We start from the raw sequence: 18138 nt of genomic DNA, 5'->3' as shown, positions 1-18138 counted from the left end.
TGAACAATAGAATTTTCTTGTTTTGAGACTCAATATCTAATTCTCTCGGTAATTTCAGAACAAAGCATGCTACGTTCTAGCCATAAATGATAAATATAGACATCAGATTTCTAAAACCAGACATGATTGGGACACTGCCTCAGTTGTCTCGCATGAATGCCCTTCTGCTCTTTGTTGGCCGAACGGGCGGGTGAGCATTTTGATTTGCTTTAATCTGGGTTGAAGGCTGAGTGCACTTGGCATGGTAGGTCAAGACTCAAGGGGATGGTGATCGATATTGTGGGGAAAATTATTTAGGTTGTGGCTATCACCAACCTTAAATTTAATAAAACAGGCCTGAATGCAACCTTTATGTCAAACTTGAAAAATAAACAACAATGGGTTCTTAATGAAGTCTAAAACTTTTAATGAAATAACTTTTTTAATCAACCCATTGTTTAAATAAATAAATCCATCCTTAATTTGTAAGGAACCACCACTTCAAAATGGATGCGGCTTCTCAAAATTAGCAAATTTTGTAGGGAGAAGAGCTTTGGAGGTCCAAAAGTTTTTGATCAGAAATCCTTTGCAATTTTCGAGGGGCATCACATGGGAGCTCTCAACCCCCAATCATCCATCTTCCACATTAGGATTCATTGCAGCAAAATACACAACCAGAAACCAAAAGAAACTATATTTATTGAGGCCACTCATCTTAACTAGAAAAAAAAAACCCTAATTCTCGACGGGACATACATCGACTCCTGGAGAAAGCTATATTCCTTTTTATCCCAAAAAACAAAAAAAGAGGCAAAAGCCATAGCTCTAAAAGAAGGAAGAAGCCCTAGGTTTAGGGCAAAGATGAATAACTCATACATATAGTCTATAGAGAGAGAGAGGAGAAGTCTCGAAAATCCGTCTAAAGATTCGTCGAGCAATCTACCACCATTCATGCGATTAATTGACTTAGATCGACGAGTGATTTCTTCTTCAATTCGAGATAAGAGAAATTTATGGCAACAATTCATGATCCTATAGGAAGAATCATGGAATCACATTTGGTTAGTGGGCGACCATTCATTAAATCACGTAGCACCATAGGATTCGATAACTTTTTTTCTCCAATTAGAAAAAAAAAATGATTGGAGGGACATGCATAGGAGATTGATTAGTCTTAGGCCTTTGGTCCAAATTATCCCAAATTTCTGCTCACCATTAGCCACCAAATGCAGCTTGGTATGAGATTTTGAGCTCATCAACTATCATAAAAGTGTTTGGATCAGCTCTGCATGAAGTAAAAACAAGCAGACCAATAATAGGAGGGTGGTTCTATATACACCCCCCCTATTGCTAAGGACACCCCCCAAAAACCAAAAAAAAAATACCCAAACTAACCTTTAGTGTAATTACCATATTGCCCTTGAAATTTTCTCAGTACACCCCCCCTTCCTCCTCCTCCGTTTCGTTTTGAAAAGAAAAAAAAAACACTCCTCAAACCCCCCTTAAACCCCTCGATCCATTTACATCGTTTAGGCGATCTTTGAAGGAGATTTAAGCCCCATTCGAAGCATAGACAAGCAACTAGTGATTTGGGACGAAGAATCGGCCGCAAAGGTACGTGTTCCACCTTGTTTCGAAATTTTTTTTTTTTCACGGTTCGTGCTCCGTTCGGCACTGGATCGCCGAACAAAAGGCTTTTGTTCGGCTGAACAGTGCCGAACCGAAGCCTTCTGTTCGGCAACCCTCAACCGAACAGAAGCCTTCTGTTCGGCTGCACAGTGCCGAACAGAAGGCTTCTGTCCGGCACTGTGCAGCCGAACAGAAGGGTTCTGTCCGGCTCTGTGCAGCCGAACAGAAGCCTTCTGTTCGGCACTGTGCAGCCGAACAGAAGGCTTCTGGTGCCAAATCGCGTGCCGTGCTGAATTTTGTGCCGAACAGATCCTCTGATTCATTAATTCTTGGTGATAAATTATTTTATATGTAGGGCTATGCTACAACCGAATCGAGTATAATTGGATCAGAATTTGTACTGGATTACACAAGCGAATTTACAACTTACGAGGTATTATAATGTATTGTGCAATTTTGTATTAGTTTAGCGAGCTATTTTTACAACTGTGTACTTACATAAATTGTTTAATGTATAGATCTTCAAGAGTAGAGAGGACTTGTATAATTGGTGTCGTGAAGCTGGGAGGCGAAATGGTTTTGTTGTTGTAATCAAATCATCCGATGCAGGTACCATTTCTAAGAAACCCAGAATTACGTTAGGTTGTGAGAGGGGTGGGACGTACCAAACCAAAAAAGAAAAGCGAATAAAGACTGCCTGTGGGACAAAGAAGTGTGGATGCCCTTTTGCATTAAGAGGAAAGAAATTGGATACTGCGGATGATTGGATATTACTGGTCGTATGTGGAGTGCACAATCATCCCGCTGCAGAGAATCTGGAGGGGCACTCATATGCAGGGAGATTATCTGAGCAGGAGACGGAATTGTTAGTGGATATGTCAAAGAGTTTGGTTCGTCCAAAGGACATATTATCCACATTGAAGAAAAGAGATGCCCTCAATGTTACGACTATCAAGACTATCTACAATGTACGTCAACGGTTTAAGGTTGTAGAGAAAGCCGGGAGGTCTGAAATGCAACATCTATTAGGTAAATTATCAGAGGCTAAATATATTGAGTGGCATAGGAATTGTACTAATACGGATGTTGTGCATGACTTATTTTGGGCACACCCTGGCAGCATTGATTTGTTTCGTGCATTTCCCCGTGTGTTGATAATGGATTGCACGTACAAGACGAATAGGTATCGTCTTCCGCTCTTAGAGATTGTGGGGGTGACATCTACTGACATGACATTTTCAATTGCTTTTGTATACTTAAATTCTGAGCGGGAAGAAAGCTATACTTGGGCATTAGAGAGATTGCGCAGTGTCATAGCTGATGATGTTTTGCCAGAGTTGATTGTTACAGATAGAGACTTGGCTTTGATGAATGCAATTCATAGAGTATTTCCTACTGCTAGACATTTATTATGTAGATGGCATATTAGTAGGAATGTTTTGGCCAAGTGCAAAAAAATTTTCGAATTGAAGGAGAAATGGGATAAATTTATTATGAGTTGGAATATACTAGTGCTGTCCTCCACGGAAGACGAGTATAATGATCGCTGGAGTGCACTGCAGAGAGAGTTCGGTACCTATCCAGATGCAGAGTGAAACTGAGTCCTCAGCCACTCCATCCTCACAGACTGACCGCGCGATGACAGTACCTCCTGACGCGCGTCTCCAGCTGACACCCCCAACAACTCCACAAGTAGCTCCTCAGCATCCCGATCACTCATCCTCTCAGGAGAAACTGCTACTGAGGCACCTGCGACAGGAATCCCTAAAATGGCGGATACATCATCCAACGTGATAGTGATCTCGCCAAATGGTATATGGAAGGTGTTCGTCTCGGGCTGCCATCTCTCTACGAAGCCCGAAATCAGAATCTTATCGGTGAATCGATAAGAGCACTGTACTAACTCTATGAGGCCCGACTGCCTCAATTGTGCTTTGAACCTGGTATTTGGTTGGTTTGAAGACCACCACTTCCATTCACCAACCTTGGCAGTATGGTTCATGCACTTTAGTGGAGCCCGTTCCTGTAATATAAATGTATAATTACTACTACTTTATAAAACATCAATAAACAAAATATAATGCTATAACAAATAAACAATACCTGTTGCCTCCAGATGGAAGCTGCTATATGCGTCCTGAAACTGATCAGGACGGACTCATCCTCTGGACCTCCTGGACATGGTCCAACGGACTCATCGTCTTCGCCCCTAGCGGGCATATCATCATGCTCTGACTCAGGAGAGGGCGATGGCATATGAGCAGGCTCGGGAGAAGCAATCCTAGCACGACGTCTCCTAGCTGACGCCGTAGGTCTAACTCTGGAGGGACCGGGATCCATGTCTGAAAATATAGAAATTCAATGTTAGGCTATATCAAAGAAAATAATTCAATTGCATACATAAATGATAAATGATAAAACAAGCCAAAAAAGAAACAAGTTACTTCTTGGAATCTACATGATTGGGTTTTGTGATAAATAATTCAATGTTACTTCAATTGCATACATAAATGATAATTCAAAAGTATACGACTCGTAAACTCAAGACATAACTCAATAATAGACTTTACCTAAAACTATGCCGCAGTTCTTAGTTTTTGTTTTTAGTTTTTGTTCGTTAACTAATGTTGTGGTTTTATTATTGGATAGAGCATTTGATATGAGATAATCATTCCAAGATCAAGAATGACATCGATGAAGGTAACAAGATCATCATATTTGGATGCACCATGTTATTGCTATATGATAATGATTCTAAATTATCCCTACTTCTCAAATTACTATCTAATCTAGTAATGAAAAACTTGTCCTTGATGTTGGGTATCCAATTCACCCTAAGGACGTGATCTAGGCTAAAATTTGGGAATAAAAATAATCCTTAGTCTAGCAACAGAAAAAAAAAAAAAAATTGGATTCGGCCCCATGGGGACCAAGATACATTGGTTCGGCCCCATGGGGCCGACCCAATTGCAGCGGGTCGGCCCCATGGGGCCGAACCGAAGGCACTGGTTCAAAGAACCAGTGCCGAACGATTTGGGGAGGCGGGGGGGGGGGGAGCTACCTCGAGGTGGTCGTGGAGGCGCCGGCGAGGTGCTCGTTGCTCGGGAGATGGCCGGGGAGGTGGTTCCGGGAGAAGCCGGCGAGGTGGTCGGAGATCGGGAGAATGCCGGCGACGAGAGGGAGAAGGGGGAACGGGGGGGTTTTGGGCGTTGGCGGGTGTTTTGGAGGGGAAGAGCGGGGTGGGGGGGGTTTGGGGGGTGTAGAGAGCAATTTAGGTGAGGGGGTGGGGAGGGTGGGGGGTAATTTAGGAATTTTTAATTTTTTAGGGGTGTCCTTAGCAAATGGGGGGGGGGGTGGTGCAGAGAGTATTTAATTTTTTTTTAATTTTTGGGGGGTGTCCTGAGCAATAGGGGGGGTGTATATAGAACCACCCATAATAGGACTAAAGTCAGTATGGTTGAATACTAGGATGACCTTCCCGATACCACAGAATAACGAAACTGCTCCTATCAAAAAACCACTTCCATAACCTGGGAACCCTGGCGGGCGTATAAAATAACTGTTTCGGCATCTCTCTCCATGATGCTTTTGACTTGCGATTAGATCCCTCCGCTCTCTTCTCTCACAATTTGTTTTTTTTAATTTTCTCAGTTTTCCTACCAACTCTGTTTTATATTATTGTAGATTTCATTTCCCAAGAAATGAGAAATGGAAAAGCTGCTTTCTCTTCAGATCGTAATATGATTTCTTAATATTCGGTCAGCGGATTCTCTTCTTTACAGATGCTGGAGTTTTTCAGAACTTGTCGCTGGTCTCCTATGTTGTTTCTGTCGAAAAAATCCGATCTTTTCACCGAAAACCTCTCAAAAGTTTGAATCTTTTTTGTTCATTAGGGTCTCTTGCATTCTAAACCACCACTATTGTCAACTCAAACACTTGTAGCTTCCAATCTCTTCATATAACTTCCCTTTCAAGAGTGCCCAGATTAGATCTCTCTCCAATTTCTCATTCAAAGAATTCTTCAGTCCCTCGATCTGTATTGATTTGTATCTCTATAAAATCTCTCCAGTTCAATCAGTTTGGAGTACTTAGCAACTCCAAATCGTTCAAAACCCCATCTCTCTTTGTCTTGAATCGGATTCGATTCATCCAAGGCCATATCCCCCACATCAGAAACCCTCTGCGAAAGGCCTACTGCTCAAACTCCCATCTTTGTCAAGATACCATTTCGAAAGGTGCTCCCGACGCCGCCCACTTTTATCCACTGAATTTTATCAATAACTCCCTTGTTCCTTCTGCAATGCTGAGCTGCTAAGCCCCCGCCCCCTCTCCCGCCCATGTCGATCATCTGCGGCGTCCCCCTCCTCGAGTGCGTCTGCTGCCTGGCCTGCGCCCGCTGGGCCTGGAAGCGATGCCTCCGCACCTCCGGCCATGAGAGCGAGACCTGGGGGCTGGCTTCGGGCGACGAATTCGAGCCCACGCCCCGCCTCTGCCGCTACATCCTTGCGGTCTATGAAGATGATCTCGAGCACCCACTGTATGCCCCACCAGGAGGATATGGGATGAATCCTCAATGGGTCGTCCGCCGCAAGATGTACAGGGACACCCGCGGCCGCGTGCCTCCTTACTTGATCTACCTTGATCATGACCATGAGGATATAGTCCTCGCCATCAGAGGCCTCAACATGGCTAGGGAGAGTGATTATGCTGTGCTATTGGATAACAGGCTTGGGAAGAGGAAATTTGATGGTGGGTATGTTCATAATGGGCTCCTCAGGGCCGCTGGTTGGGTCTTGGATTCCGAATGTGATATACTGAAGGAATTGATGGAGAAGTATCCGAGTTATACTCTGACTTTTGCTGGGCATTCTTTGGGGTCTGGTGTGGCAGCAATGCTGGCTATGGTGGTGGTGCAAAATAGAGACAAGTTGGGGAATGTGGAGAGAAAGAGGATTAGGTGTTATGCGATTGCACCCGCGAGGTGTATGTCGCTTAATTTGGCTGTGAGATATGCGGATGTGATCAATTCAGTTGTGCTTCAGGCAAGATTTCTTCATCCCTCTATTTATGGTTTCAGTTTGTTTTGTATATTTTAGGTACAAACTATAAGCTCTGAGACATAGCTATAGACTTGCTGTGATCGAACAGCATTGCACTTTAAGCGCAAAAAAAAAAAAAAAGCACCTCAAGTTTGCGGTGTTTATGGACTGGTAGATATCATGGTATTCAATTTCATGTTTGCATGTCCCAACTTGGTTCTCTTGAAACATATATCGAGTCCCGGCCTTAAAAGCGTACTGAACCTGCATTATGCTTGTCATTTGGAAACTTTCATGTTAAACTATATTCCTCTTACCCTATTATGATTAATATTCTTTCTTACATTGAAATCCCAACATATTCATGCTTTTGAAGATCATTCTTTATCTGGACAGATTACATGCTTCCTTTTCTTCTTTCGCCTTTTGATTCGAATTTTTTTTTGCAGTGGCATCTTATGCATCCATTTGGATTTGGGTGTCATGGTGATGACTTTGTCGCATTTGCTTGGATTTCATTTTCAACTCTGTATCTGTTAGGTGGAATTTTTAACATATTTCATATTATACCTAATGCCCATTTTTTTGTGGGAGTTGAAATTTGAAATATTCTCATGTCAAGATTGGATGGTAGTGAACATATGGTTGGGTGTTTTACTAGTTTGGTATATCATTAGACATATTTTGGATATTGCATAGTTATCATAATGGTGAAAGTTTTGATCAAAAGAACTGTTACACTAGCTTTTAGTCAGACATCTTTGTTTAGTTGCTCTGAATCTCATGACCAATTTTGGTTCTCATAGGAAAATATGATCTGCTGAGTTTAAGAGTTCAAGTAAATTCTTTCTATTATTGTGAACTTATTTAGCTAGGGCTAAGTGCCATTGTGCATCAAATGATTTCTTTTTCCGAATTTGTTATTTGTTCTCTTGCTTTGGTTACCAGTTATGATGAATGATGTTGGAAATTAGTTTCATATCGATAATTGATCTAGTTCCTTGTCACCCTCCTTAATTTTGTGATTCTAATTTCTTATTCATGATAAGCTGAGTGAGTTTCTATTTGCCATGCCTTTTGTTTTAGCAAGAAGAGTAAGAGTTATGCAATGACTTCTGTGTATTGCTGATAACAAATATCTGGATGCCAGGATGATTTCTTACCTCGAACAGCGACTCCTTTGGAAGACATTTTCAAATCACTTTTCTGGTAAAATAAGCACCATTTCCTTTTGAACTGTCTTTTTAGTTGCTGATTTTATGTGGAGCACATTTATTATCCAAGAAGGAATAGCATACTTACAGTCATTAGAAATTAGGCACCAGACATATTCTATGTAGGAAGGACATCTATTATTTTGTCTTTTGTTCTGGAAACAGAAATGTTAATAATGCACAAAACAGTTATATGACAGACATTCTATCATGAAGTTTGATGTGATGCTTACATAAGATTTCACTTTCAGTGGCACAAAATTTTGTAAATGTTATTGTTAGTCTGGTGTTTCGAGCTTGTAAAATTATTGTGTATTTCATTATCATACTTATATCTTTGAGAAATCCTACTTTCATTATTATACTCAAATTAGATGGATTTAAACCATTGGTTCAATCACAACAAAAAAGCCTAGTTTCCTCTTTTGTCCATAAGCACAGGAGCATGTGTAATTTCTTATTCTAAAGATTGGCACGTCACATGCGTCCAATTTTAAATTGAGTAGCCTGCTTGAAGATTTAATTAAGGATGGGTTGGTATTAATAGCAGAAAATATGTAAGGCAGTTTTGATAGATGGGAGTGTTTCACAAACATTTATAGACTAGCACATGTCACATGTGTCCAATTTTAAATTGAGTAGCTCACTTAAGATCTAATTAATGGATGAGTTGTTATTAATAGCTGAAAACTTGTAGGAGTGTTTCACAAGCATTGAGGGCACATGGTGGTTAAAACAACCACTCTTAAAGTGAAGTGGAACTGATTTCTAAGGCATCACTGGCAGTGCTCAAACAGCTGTAGTTATGTAGGAGAATGGATGTACTAAGAGAATTAATTATTGACCGCATGGCTGATTTTGGTTGTGCTTATTTAGCTTTTCTGAAAGTGTTCTGTTACATAAAGCTGTTTTAGACTGTATGGTTTGCATGTGATTTTGTCTTTCAATTCATGAAGTCAAATCTGTTTTAGAGGTGTTGATATGTACTGTTTTGGACAGTTTGCCATGCCTACTATGCGCAAGATGCATGAGAGACACATGCATACCAGAAGAGGCCATGTTAAGAGATCCAAGGAGGCTCTATGCACCAGGTCGACTGTATCACATTGTTGAGAGAAAACTGTGCAGGTAAGGTTCTAAGACTTGCTCATCTGCTTGCCTTAAAATTGAGCTTGCAGACTTACATCAGTATGAACAACAAGAGAAAGATGCTTAACTTCTCTTGATAATTAGTGAAATTTCAACAAAGCACTAACTTTTTCCTACCTTCTCCGCTTCAAGGGTCATTTCTAAAATGCATTTCATACAGTTCTTTTTTAATGGTTGAGTTCAAACAGTTATTTTCAAAACTTTCCATCATATAATATACAAGGTGACCATGACATTGAGGGATATAAATTATCAAGTGTTCAACAAAGCTTGCCTGTGTTATTATATCTATATGCTTATTTCTCTTTATTTTCTTTCTAATTTCCTTCATAGCTTCTTCTCTTTGCATTAGCCCCATGCAGTAGCACACCTATTTTCTGTGATGATAAATGGAAGATTTGGTTCAATATATGTGATTCTCTTGTTGTGAATTATCATAATGTCATCTTGAACATCAGCCATCAATTGATCCATGCTGTTTGTAAAGTGAATAGATCAATACTTTGTGCGTGCCTCCTACAGAATAGCAACTTAACTATTTATAGTTTTATACACTACTAGTACTCTAGCTTCTCACTGCTTATTTATAATGCTCTGTAAGAGGGACAAAGAGAGCATAATAATTAGTTTTTGTTGTTATTCTTCCATATATTAAAAAGGATGACACTCTCTACAGGCCTTAGCTTTTCAGCTTCTTGACAGAGTTTGTCATATTGATGATTTGCAACAGGTGGGGAAGATATCCTCCAGTTGTTAGAACAGCAGTGCCAGTTGATGGAAGATTCGAGCACATTGTTCTTTCGTGCAATGCCACTTCTGATCATGCGATACTTTGGATTCAGAAAGAAGCCCAGAGGGCTTTAGACGTAAACTCTGACCTCGTTCTCAGCTCTTCTGATCTTAGATTTTTTAAAGTTTCTGGGGCATTTTTGACTATTTCTTATGAATCAATGAACAACCAAAATAATTATATTTGTTAATGCAGCTGATGCTAGAGAAGGAAAAAACGATGGAAATCCCTCCCAAGCAAAGGATGGAGAGAAAAGAGACACTTGCACGAGAGCACAGCGAGGAGCACAAGGCAGCACTCCGGAGGGCTGTGACGTTGTCCATTCCGGACACACATTCGCCATCAGCTTATGGTACATTTGATGAGAACTCTACTGGAACATGGGAGGGTTCTCCCACAACTTCGTCAGACTCCAAGCAGAAAATGAGTTGGGATGAGCTGATCGAGCGAGTATTTGAAAAGAGTGAGTCTGGGCATATGGTCCTACGGAGGTCAACCATCATAGATGCATCTTAATGTCATATTTTTTTGCTGTTCATTAATCTTGTTGTTGCCTTTTCTTCCAATTGATTGTTGTTGTTGCTATGTGATTGAATCTATTATGGGAATGTAGTTTCTGTCAACAACATAATATCGGCATCCAATCTTCGTATATCCCACACTCTGTCCTAGACATAGAAACTGAAAGTTTGTGATTATTGCTATTATCATATGTCAAGAGAATTGCTGGATATCATATGATGTTTCCTGTTACCTTGAGCTGTTTCCTTGTATCTTAGGTTTTTTCCATCACTGCATGTTTAATTAATTCCTTCACATAGCCTCTTTTTTCCCCGTCTAATGGATACTTGGTGGCCTGTGCAGGATTGCCCTTGCAACCATCTGAGCAATCACATCATGATATCATGGTCCACAAAGGACCATAGAGGGCATTGGATGCCTTAAGCTGACAAGCCTTGTAGTCTTTTAGGTAGGCAAAATAGCATTAAATTACTAAGGACTATATAGATTAAATCAAGTTCATATTTTATAGCTTGATCTTCTTTGCGGTCACTTGTTGTCAACCTCAATTTTCCACCTCTTACAGCGGGTCATCACTATAACCGTTTGCATCCATTAGTCATAGCCTGACCAGTAAGGAATGGCCAAGTATAGTAAAAATCTGTAATACAGAATTATCAGACATGGTGTTATTTTTTGAGAGGGGTCCAGGTTTGATAAGATTGCTGTTTATGTTCTAATAGGAGAAATAAAATTGCAATTCAGTTTAGTTTATTATGTGCCTGACCGACTTCAGGAAAAAAAGGAAAAAAAAAAGGAGAGTGACTTCCAGGATTAGCAACCACCTTATACATACAAGGTGACCAAGAAAAGATTCTCAATCCAGTGGACCATCTTTAGAGGCAAAGCAAGACCAGATAAATTTGACCATCTTTAGATTAACTGTGGCTGGAATACAAGGATCATCTCACTGATATGTTTATCACTGAATAAAAATGATAATGACCTGATTAAGGAATGGTCCTTTCAAATTGGCTTCCAAAGGACAGTTGCTTAATGCAATTTGCATACGCTAATAAAATTAATGAACAGGATTAGCTCAACTTTCACAATAAGAGGAGCCAGATAATTTCAAACAAGCCAGACAACCTGATCTCCTTCCTCAAAGAACAAAAGGCAGCTACAAGTAGGTTAAATCTCAGGTATGCTATCATTTTTATGATTTTCCTTTACAAATAGGGAAGAAGCCCCCTCAAGGTTATCAGTGAAGAATAATCCTTTTCACACATTCCTTTGAGGTTGAAGCTGTCATTAATAAAGTAGGATTCCATCTTTTCATTTACAAATGAAGATCAAGAACCCCTTCGCCTGCAAAAGAAATGCGATGAAAGTTATGCAACAAATCTGAACAAATTGACAATTTAGGGATAAAAAAAATCCATTAACTCATTAATAGCTTTTCCTGTGGCATATTTATAAAATATTCGTAAGTGTCCTCTAGATTCCATCTCAAGACTAGGACTATCCAAGTCTCAATCATACAATTTGTTCCCTGGATCCAGCTAGTCCAATTTTGAAAACAGATAAAAGAAACAAAACCAACCATCAGTCTTCTCTTTATTATGCACAAACATGTAGAAAGTTCCAACTGATATGAACATGACTGGTGCTTTTATTGGACAGAATTTGCCCTCTTTTGACAGCCATCGCTAATATACTGGATGACATGACACCCAATGTAATCATTGCCTCTTACATGAAAAGAAAACATCAATGTTGCAAAAGTGTGTATCAAACTGTATGTTCAATAACCATCATTCTCACCCGATATCTAATTGAGCTGAAGGTGCACTTTAGCAGTACACCAAGGGGCTTTTGTTTATGTTTTACTACTCTTAGGAGCTTATAGCCAAAAAAAAGTTTCCTCAGATCACATAGTTACAGTGTTGTGTAAAAAAGCTCTGTTTGTCTAGTTGCTATCAGAAAAACTAATACCCGAACCGAACCTAACATTCCTGGTAACAGCATGAAGTGTCATATGTGTTTGGTGGCGCTGACGTTTTCATGGTACCATTTCACATAGAGCAGAGAAATATGTTATGTGGCGCTATATAGCAATTACAAGGCCTTTCTTTTCTCCTGTTCTCAGAGTGACCATCATATGCTCCCCAAAAATTTTGGTTCCTGGGGTTCTACTTAATAATGCATATGGATATGTTTTGTGATATATTTTTCCTCAGAAATATAAACGTGCACTGACAGATTCTTAAGAGATAAAATGAAGAAAGGGAAGTCAATTTTACCATGCATTCGCTTGACAAAGCGCTCAAACTCTAAAAAGTTGTCTCTCTCCAGAAGGACAGAGCTAAGTCTGAGGTAGGTGAATGCTGACAAATGTCTTCCATCTGGATCATTCAATGGCTTGGCATTTTCCAAAATCTTGTTGTAGCCATCTCTATCATAGCAGGGAAGAGCATTTTCACTAGCCACTGGTATACAAACATCCCATGCAGCATTTAACACCTGAAAATGGTATTATATTCATTTGAAAATTTGCAGGCATTTATCTAACAAACAGTATGCAACATAGATGATATACATATGCACATCAGGATTTTGACAAAAAAAAATTACCCTTTAACTGTCCAATAAATAGATATAGAATCCAATATCTTAGTACGCAATGTGATGAGATTTTAATGTAATGGAGCCAAAGTACATCAGACCCTCATTAAAAATGAGATTACACGTTTGGAACAACAAAGCCATCACCGTCATATAGTTAAAAATTACAAATATGTTAATCAATAGTTTTTTATTTAGCAAATACTGAAAGAAACAACAACAACATATTCAATATGAAGTTATCTCAATTAATTGACCAGGTTGGCCTTATGAAACCAAAAGGCAATGTCTAACATCAAGATTCAGGAAACCTAAAAGAACCAAATACATTAAAATATAACAGTTCATGTAAAAACATGGACATGAATGACAGCAGGACCAAGCACCTGCAGCTCTATAATAATCTTAGAACCCTCAATATAATGTAGGACTAGCTACTTTGAGCATAACCATCAAGAGTAGATATGCAAAGCTTATCTGGCATTGTTTGACAATAAAGTGTAAAAGAAATGTCAGGCCACCTCAATGAGTGTTCAAGCATCTGAAGAGTCTGATGCTTCAAAAAAGACCTAGTACCTTGTTGTTTGCTGAAGCACCAACCAGGCAAGAGATAATTAGATAAAAAAGAGGCAAAAACCAACATTATGGCATTCTCTACAAAGAGACCATGTCTTGTTTGGTTATAGTAGATGCTATGTTGCAAGTGGTTAAAGGCTCCTATTGGGTGATGTTTAATAAAGAAAATATAACCAAGGGACAGATATTTATGTAAAAGAGCCAAACTGAAGCACAAATCATGTCCATGGGCAATAGTTACAAACATAAACATGTATAATGAAGGCAACCCACAAAATTATAATCAGTGAATTGCAACTCAGCACCTGCCAGACCAAACCCTCTGGGTCCGCCATAGCCTCTGGGAAGTCCTCATGCTGATCCAAAGTTCGCAACTCAACACATGTAAAGTTCAATGCTGCATCATGCTTCCTTAACATTGCTGCAATTGGAGCATAGCCATCACGGTTGCATGGGTTATAAAACCCAGCAGCCAATTCAGCAGCATGGCTGGCTGTTTTATACCACCAATGGATACCTGATATCTGTTCCAGCAATAAAGGAAACATGCAGCTAAGAAATGAAGAATACAAGTTATTTTCCAAGTTGTACACTTTAAACAATTGCAAATATGAAGTCACAAAACTCCAACTGTCTCCACGTTGGGATTGAGAAACAAAAAATATATGTAAGCCCTAAAAAAATATAATAGATTTTTTTTAAAAAAAAAATCACAATTAGAAAACATGGGCTTCATTGGCAAAGTTGATTAATACGTAAGAAAAGGGTTCAAAATACTGTTCAAAGTCACATGGTGCTTCATAATTAGAGAAAGCAGCCAATTATCAGAACTGGATACTAAGTTGTTACAAGGACCCATTTAATTATCACAAAGAATTCAAACTAACATTATAAAGGTGACTGCTCACATTTTACATCCCCGTTCATCTTGAAGACCAAAGTACTAGCAAAATCTATGAGGTGGAGCATGAGTTAACTATACTAAACTGACCTTTGCAGCAATACTTATGCCTTCAAAGGCGAAGTTGGCCAGAGATAGTACACGGTCAGCATGATCCACCAACACTTGAGAGTACCAGCCAAGAAAGAATCTACCATAATAACTATCATAATCTCCTCCATCACGAAAGAATCCAGTTTCATGGGGCCTGAAATTATAAGAGCCTGCATTATCTGGTCCTCTTGCCCAAGAAGAATGCCCCCTTGCTTCTGCTGCCTTTCTCAAACTTTTTAACAAGTATTGATCGTAGCACTGAAAGATATTGTTATTAATATAAAGCGCAATAAAGTTAAATTTGAGTTACTTTATGATCACTTTACACCAGAGAGAGATAGAGAACAGCAAAATACAGAAAACAAATGAAGTATCTAATGAGAAATATGTTAGAGAAACATAGGAATGGCACAGCCTAGAAGGTGGCACTGTTCCATATGACTGTCAAAGGGGGCTACTTTCTAAAATTACATAAAGTACTGAGGAGCAAGTATTTCAAAGCAAGGAAGGTGGATTACAGTGCCACCTGGAATTCTCCAATGCCAGGATACCTCCATCCATACTTTGCTGGATAAGATGAGTACCGCAGCTCTCCGCAAGGCCCTAACCCAACTTCAATTTCAGCAATAATACCATCCTCAAAAAACTCATTACATTCTACTCGAAAACTTCTCATGTAGTCAAAATAGACCTACAAGAAATTTATGACAGTTAAAATAACAATGAGACACGTCTCTAAATAAGATAAATCCAAAAATATTTGGTATGAGATATGAATTAAGGACAAGTAATATATGAAGTGATCAAAATGCTAATAACAGATAAAAACAAGATAAGATTTTGGTTTACACTGCAGTCTGCAGACCTATTTTTTGCTGAAATAAACTTAGATTGAAGGTATATTGGTAGTGACCAGTAAGCTTGTTTTGTTTTGGCAATTCCATCCGGAATGCAAACCAAGTGTTAATGGCATTTACGAATTATGTTGTATTTTCAAGCATGGTATGCCGTATCAGCCCGAACCAAACGGTACAGGATGTACCATACTATACCAGTTCGATACCGGTACTTGGTACGGATGACGTACCGATACTCGATATGCCAAAAAAAATTTATACCATACTGTACCGTCACTGTGCTAATGTGACACCGATATGGGATCCTTGTGCTAATGTGACACCGATATGGAATCCGGTACCGAGATGGCGAACTTTGTTTTCAAGAAATCCCTTTTCTTCACACTAGTTAAATGAATACTAGAAGGATTCAAGCTAGACACTTTCTATCGTAAACTTTTTCTACAGCAAAATCCCTTCTTATAGAGAGGTTAAAAAAAAGAATTATCATTTCACTTAATTTTAGTTAGGAAGGAAACTACAAACCTGACCATGGCCCGAAGAGCTTAGTATTTTTTCCACAAACAGTGCACAAATAGGAAGAGCTTAGTATTTTTCACAAAGAGAGTACAAATAGGAAGAGCTGCTCTTCTTCTTTCAGGAGTCCAGCAAAGAATTAACAATAGAAAACACTCCTAAAAATGATGGTCTGCTAACTTTTGCAGCATTCCTAGATTAAAATACTCATTAGAATTTTATATTACTAATTAAGCTAAACAACATATACAAGCACATCTATGAAATATGATATACCAGTACCTCAACCGCTGTTCGGCCTCGTAAGACTCTTTCCTTGTCAATTCCCCAGGAAAGGCATTCTTGGTTGCGCCTTCCTTCCCTATCCGTGAAGTAAATATCAGGATTGCTTCTGCCAATCTCTCTCACCCAATGAGGCAGAGGAATATATACATCATCACCAACATTACCTCCACATTCATGAAAAGACATGACCACCTCAAATTTTCCAAATAAAAAAGATATCACCATTAGATCTAAACAGAACTTTTATGAAGAGAAAAGGTAAGGTTAGATGATAGAGACCAACTATTTTACATGTCATTTTTTTTATCGGCATGTCGCATTTCGAATTGATTAATAGAGTAAAATTCATCAACTAATTGGGCATCCTGTCGGCAAAACTCACCTGCAGCTTAAGGTTGAGTTCCCGCACCATCTGAAAAAGCTGCTTATAACCATTCCAATTGTACTCCTGCGGCGCATGAGCCTCCACTATTCCCCACCAGCAATCAATCATAACACCATCAACATTCACAGACTTCAATATCTTAAGCTGCTTCATGAGATCCTCGGGATCGACCACCTCGCACTTCATATTGATGACACCAAGCTACCATGCCATCAAAGACACCACTAAAAACTCGATTCACAGCCAAAATTCAAGGCTTAAAAGCAAAAAAGATAATCGAATTCTAAATTTAGGTCACATAATCTTCCAAAATGAGAAAGTCCCGAAGCGAGCAACTTACGGGTAGCATTACATAGACTGGAACATAAGGAGTGCCGGCAAAATCGCGCTCCGGAATCTTTGGAGGTCCATCCATCACCTGGCGAAACCCAAATTCTATCTATGAATCTAGTGATAAAACATCATTGAGTGATAGTAATGTTGGAAAGGAGTAATTCATTGAGATGAATCTACCTGCTCGTCGTCGCCGGTGACGGGGGAATTCTCGGCGATCTGGTCGCCTCCTCCTGCCATCAAGGCCGTGCGGCGCCGGCCATTAGCGGAGGAGAGAGTGTTGAGGCGGGCCGAGCGGTAACCCCTGGCTCGGTGTCGGCCGGCGGGGTAGACTCGCAGAAGGGGCGGCGGGGCCAGAGCTGGCGCCATGGAGGCCGGCGTCGCCGGAGGGGCGGCCCCTGAGAAGAGGCCCATTTGGAGCTTCCCCGTTATTATTATTATTATTATTATTTGGAGATTAAGCTCCCCAGGTATTGTTTCAAGAAGCGACTCGAGTCACGGAGCGACGCATCTCCGTGCGGCTGCGGGAAAAAAAAGTAAAAGTGGCCACCTGTTAACGGACGGACCCCGCGCTGCAACCGTCCGACCGTTTAGGTTATCGAATCTGCATCAAGCTGCCAGCTTTACGAGATAAAGTGGTGACTCGATCGATTAGTCGACGGTCACGTGATGCCTGTGAAAAGTTTTAAACATTCAGGATTACTTTCTCCTCCATTAGAAAAGCTTCCAGAAACACCTACATTTAATTTAAATTATCTTTTAATAATTTAACCATCCATTTTACATTTGTATAGCTAATGTTCGATTGTACCATATCTATTTATAATAAATATGAATATAAATATATAGGTGAATATGGATATATACTGATATCAAATTCATACTCGATTCACTTTAAATTAAAGAAAGTTGTTTGCTTCATCTTTTTATTCAAGTGGAGCCGGCCAAGAAGAGAGAGGAAGATGAGAAACTTTACTAATATAAGCATTGAATTTGCCCATCAAATTAATAACAATAATAATATGAACAACAATAATAGCAGCAGCAACTACAATAATAGTAGTATTAGCTGGGAAAGTTGGATTCTAGCTGCAAGTGCGGAAAATATCTAATACCGAGCAAGTATAATTTATAACACACTTTTTTTTTTTTGGTGAAAACGGCAATTCATATAACTCTAAGTTGAGTACATCCAGCCAAATCAAAATAAAGTAAAGAGTGCAACGTAGAGGGAGTATCTCCTAACGAAGTCCAAATGACCTCTCC

General features: G+C 39.5%; 3 protein-coding genes across 6 annotated transcripts; 2 read left to right on the top strand and 1 right to left on the bottom strand.

Annotated features, from left to right (window-relative positions):
- The first annotated feature begins 1537 nt into the window (after window positions 1–1537).
- LOC149751170 (protein FAR1-RELATED SEQUENCE 5-like) lies at window positions 1538–3148 on the top strand. The gene is made up of 4 exons (XM_089927695.1): window positions 1538–1593; window positions 1964–2041; window positions 2127–3105; window positions 3144–3148. The coding sequence occupies exons 3-4, from the start codon at window positions 2484–2486 to the stop codon at window positions 3146–3148; spliced, it is 627 nt and encodes a 208-aa protein (XP_089783821.1). The 5' UTR covers window positions 1538–1593; window positions 1964–2041; window positions 2127–2483.
- A 2001-nt stretch (window positions 3149–5149) lies between these two features.
- Window positions 5150–10551, top strand: LOC103705539 (alpha/beta-Hydrolases superfamily protein). Its single transcript, XM_008789280.6, has 5 exons — window positions 5150–6650; window positions 7798–7856; window positions 8861–8989; window positions 9741–9876; window positions 9996–10551. Exons 1-5 carry the CDS (start codon window positions 5946–5948, stop codon window positions 10314–10316), a joined length of 1350 nt encoding a protein of 449 aa, XP_008787502.4. The 5' UTR covers window positions 5150–5945; the 3' UTR covers window positions 10317–10551.
- Window positions 10552–11219: 668 nt separating this feature from the next.
- LOC103705540 (beta-amylase 2, chloroplastic-like) lies at window positions 11220–17469 on the bottom strand. 4 transcript variants are annotated; one of them, XR_015974192.2, is made up of 9 exons: window positions 17053–17374; window positions 16880–16978; window positions 16537–16740; window positions 16152–16346; window positions 15023–15187; window positions 14494–14754; window positions 13808–14026; window positions 12605–12790; window positions 11220–11669 (listed from the first exon to the last, which is right to left on the bottom strand). XR_015974192.2 is itself a non-coding variant. In XM_008789281.6 (9 exons), the coding sequence occupies exons 1-9, from the start codon at window positions 17284–17286 to the stop codon at window positions 11641–11643; spliced, it is 1605 nt and encodes a 534-aa protein (XP_008787503.4). In that variant the 5' UTR covers window positions 17287–17469; the 3' UTR covers window positions 11220–11640. The 4 variants fall into 4 exon arrangements, 3 of the variants coding, with proteins under 3 accessions (XP_008787503.4, XP_088569077.2, XP_088569078.2); XM_008789281.6 differs by having other exon boundaries at window positions 12605–12824; window positions 16880–16957; window positions 17053–17469; XM_088712951.2 differs by having other exon boundaries at window positions 12605–12824.
- Between the last annotated feature and the right edge of the window lie 669 nt (window positions 17470–18138).

The sequence above is a fragment of the Phoenix dactylifera genome, chromosome 16 (assembly GCF_051530095.1).
Source record: "Phoenix dactylifera cultivar Ajwa chromosome 16, Ajwa_hap1_PhDact_Kaust_v1.1, whole genome shotgun sequence".
Lineage (NCBI taxonomy): Eukaryota > Viridiplantae > Streptophyta > Magnoliopsida > Arecales > Arecaceae > Phoenix > Phoenix dactylifera.
The sequence above is the reverse complement of the archived record's forward strand: the minus strand, read 5'-3'. Positions and strand labels throughout refer to the sequence as shown.

Coding starts and splice junctions, on each gene's coding strand:
- LOC103705540 (XM_088712951.2), bottom strand. CDS start 17,286: ATGGGCCTCTTCTCAGGGGCCGCCCCTCCGGCGACGCCGGCCTCCATG. Junction 16,741..16,879: donor CAGTCTATGTAATGCTACCC/GTAAGTTGCTCG, acceptor ATGGCATGGTAG/CTTGGTGTCATCAATATGAA. Junction 12,825..13,807: donor CAGAGGGTTTGGTCTGGCAG/GTGCTGAGTTGC, acceptor TACCATTTTCAG/GTGTTAAATGCTGCATGGGA.
- LOC103705539 (XM_008789280.6), top strand. CDS start 5,946: ATGTCGATCATCTGCGGCGTCCCCCTCCTCGAGTGCGTCTGCTGCCTG. Junction 6,651..7,797: donor TCAATTCAGTTGTGCTTCAG/GCAAGATTTCTT, acceptor TCTGGATGCCAG/GATGATTTCTTACCTCGAAC. Junction 7,857..8,860: donor ATTTTCAAATCACTTTTCTG/GTAAAATAAGCA, acceptor TGTTTTGGACAG/TTTGCCATGCCTACTATGCG.
- LOC149751170 (XM_089927695.1), top strand. CDS start 2,484: ATGTCAAAGAGTTTGGTTCGTCCAAAGGACATATTATCCACATTGAAG.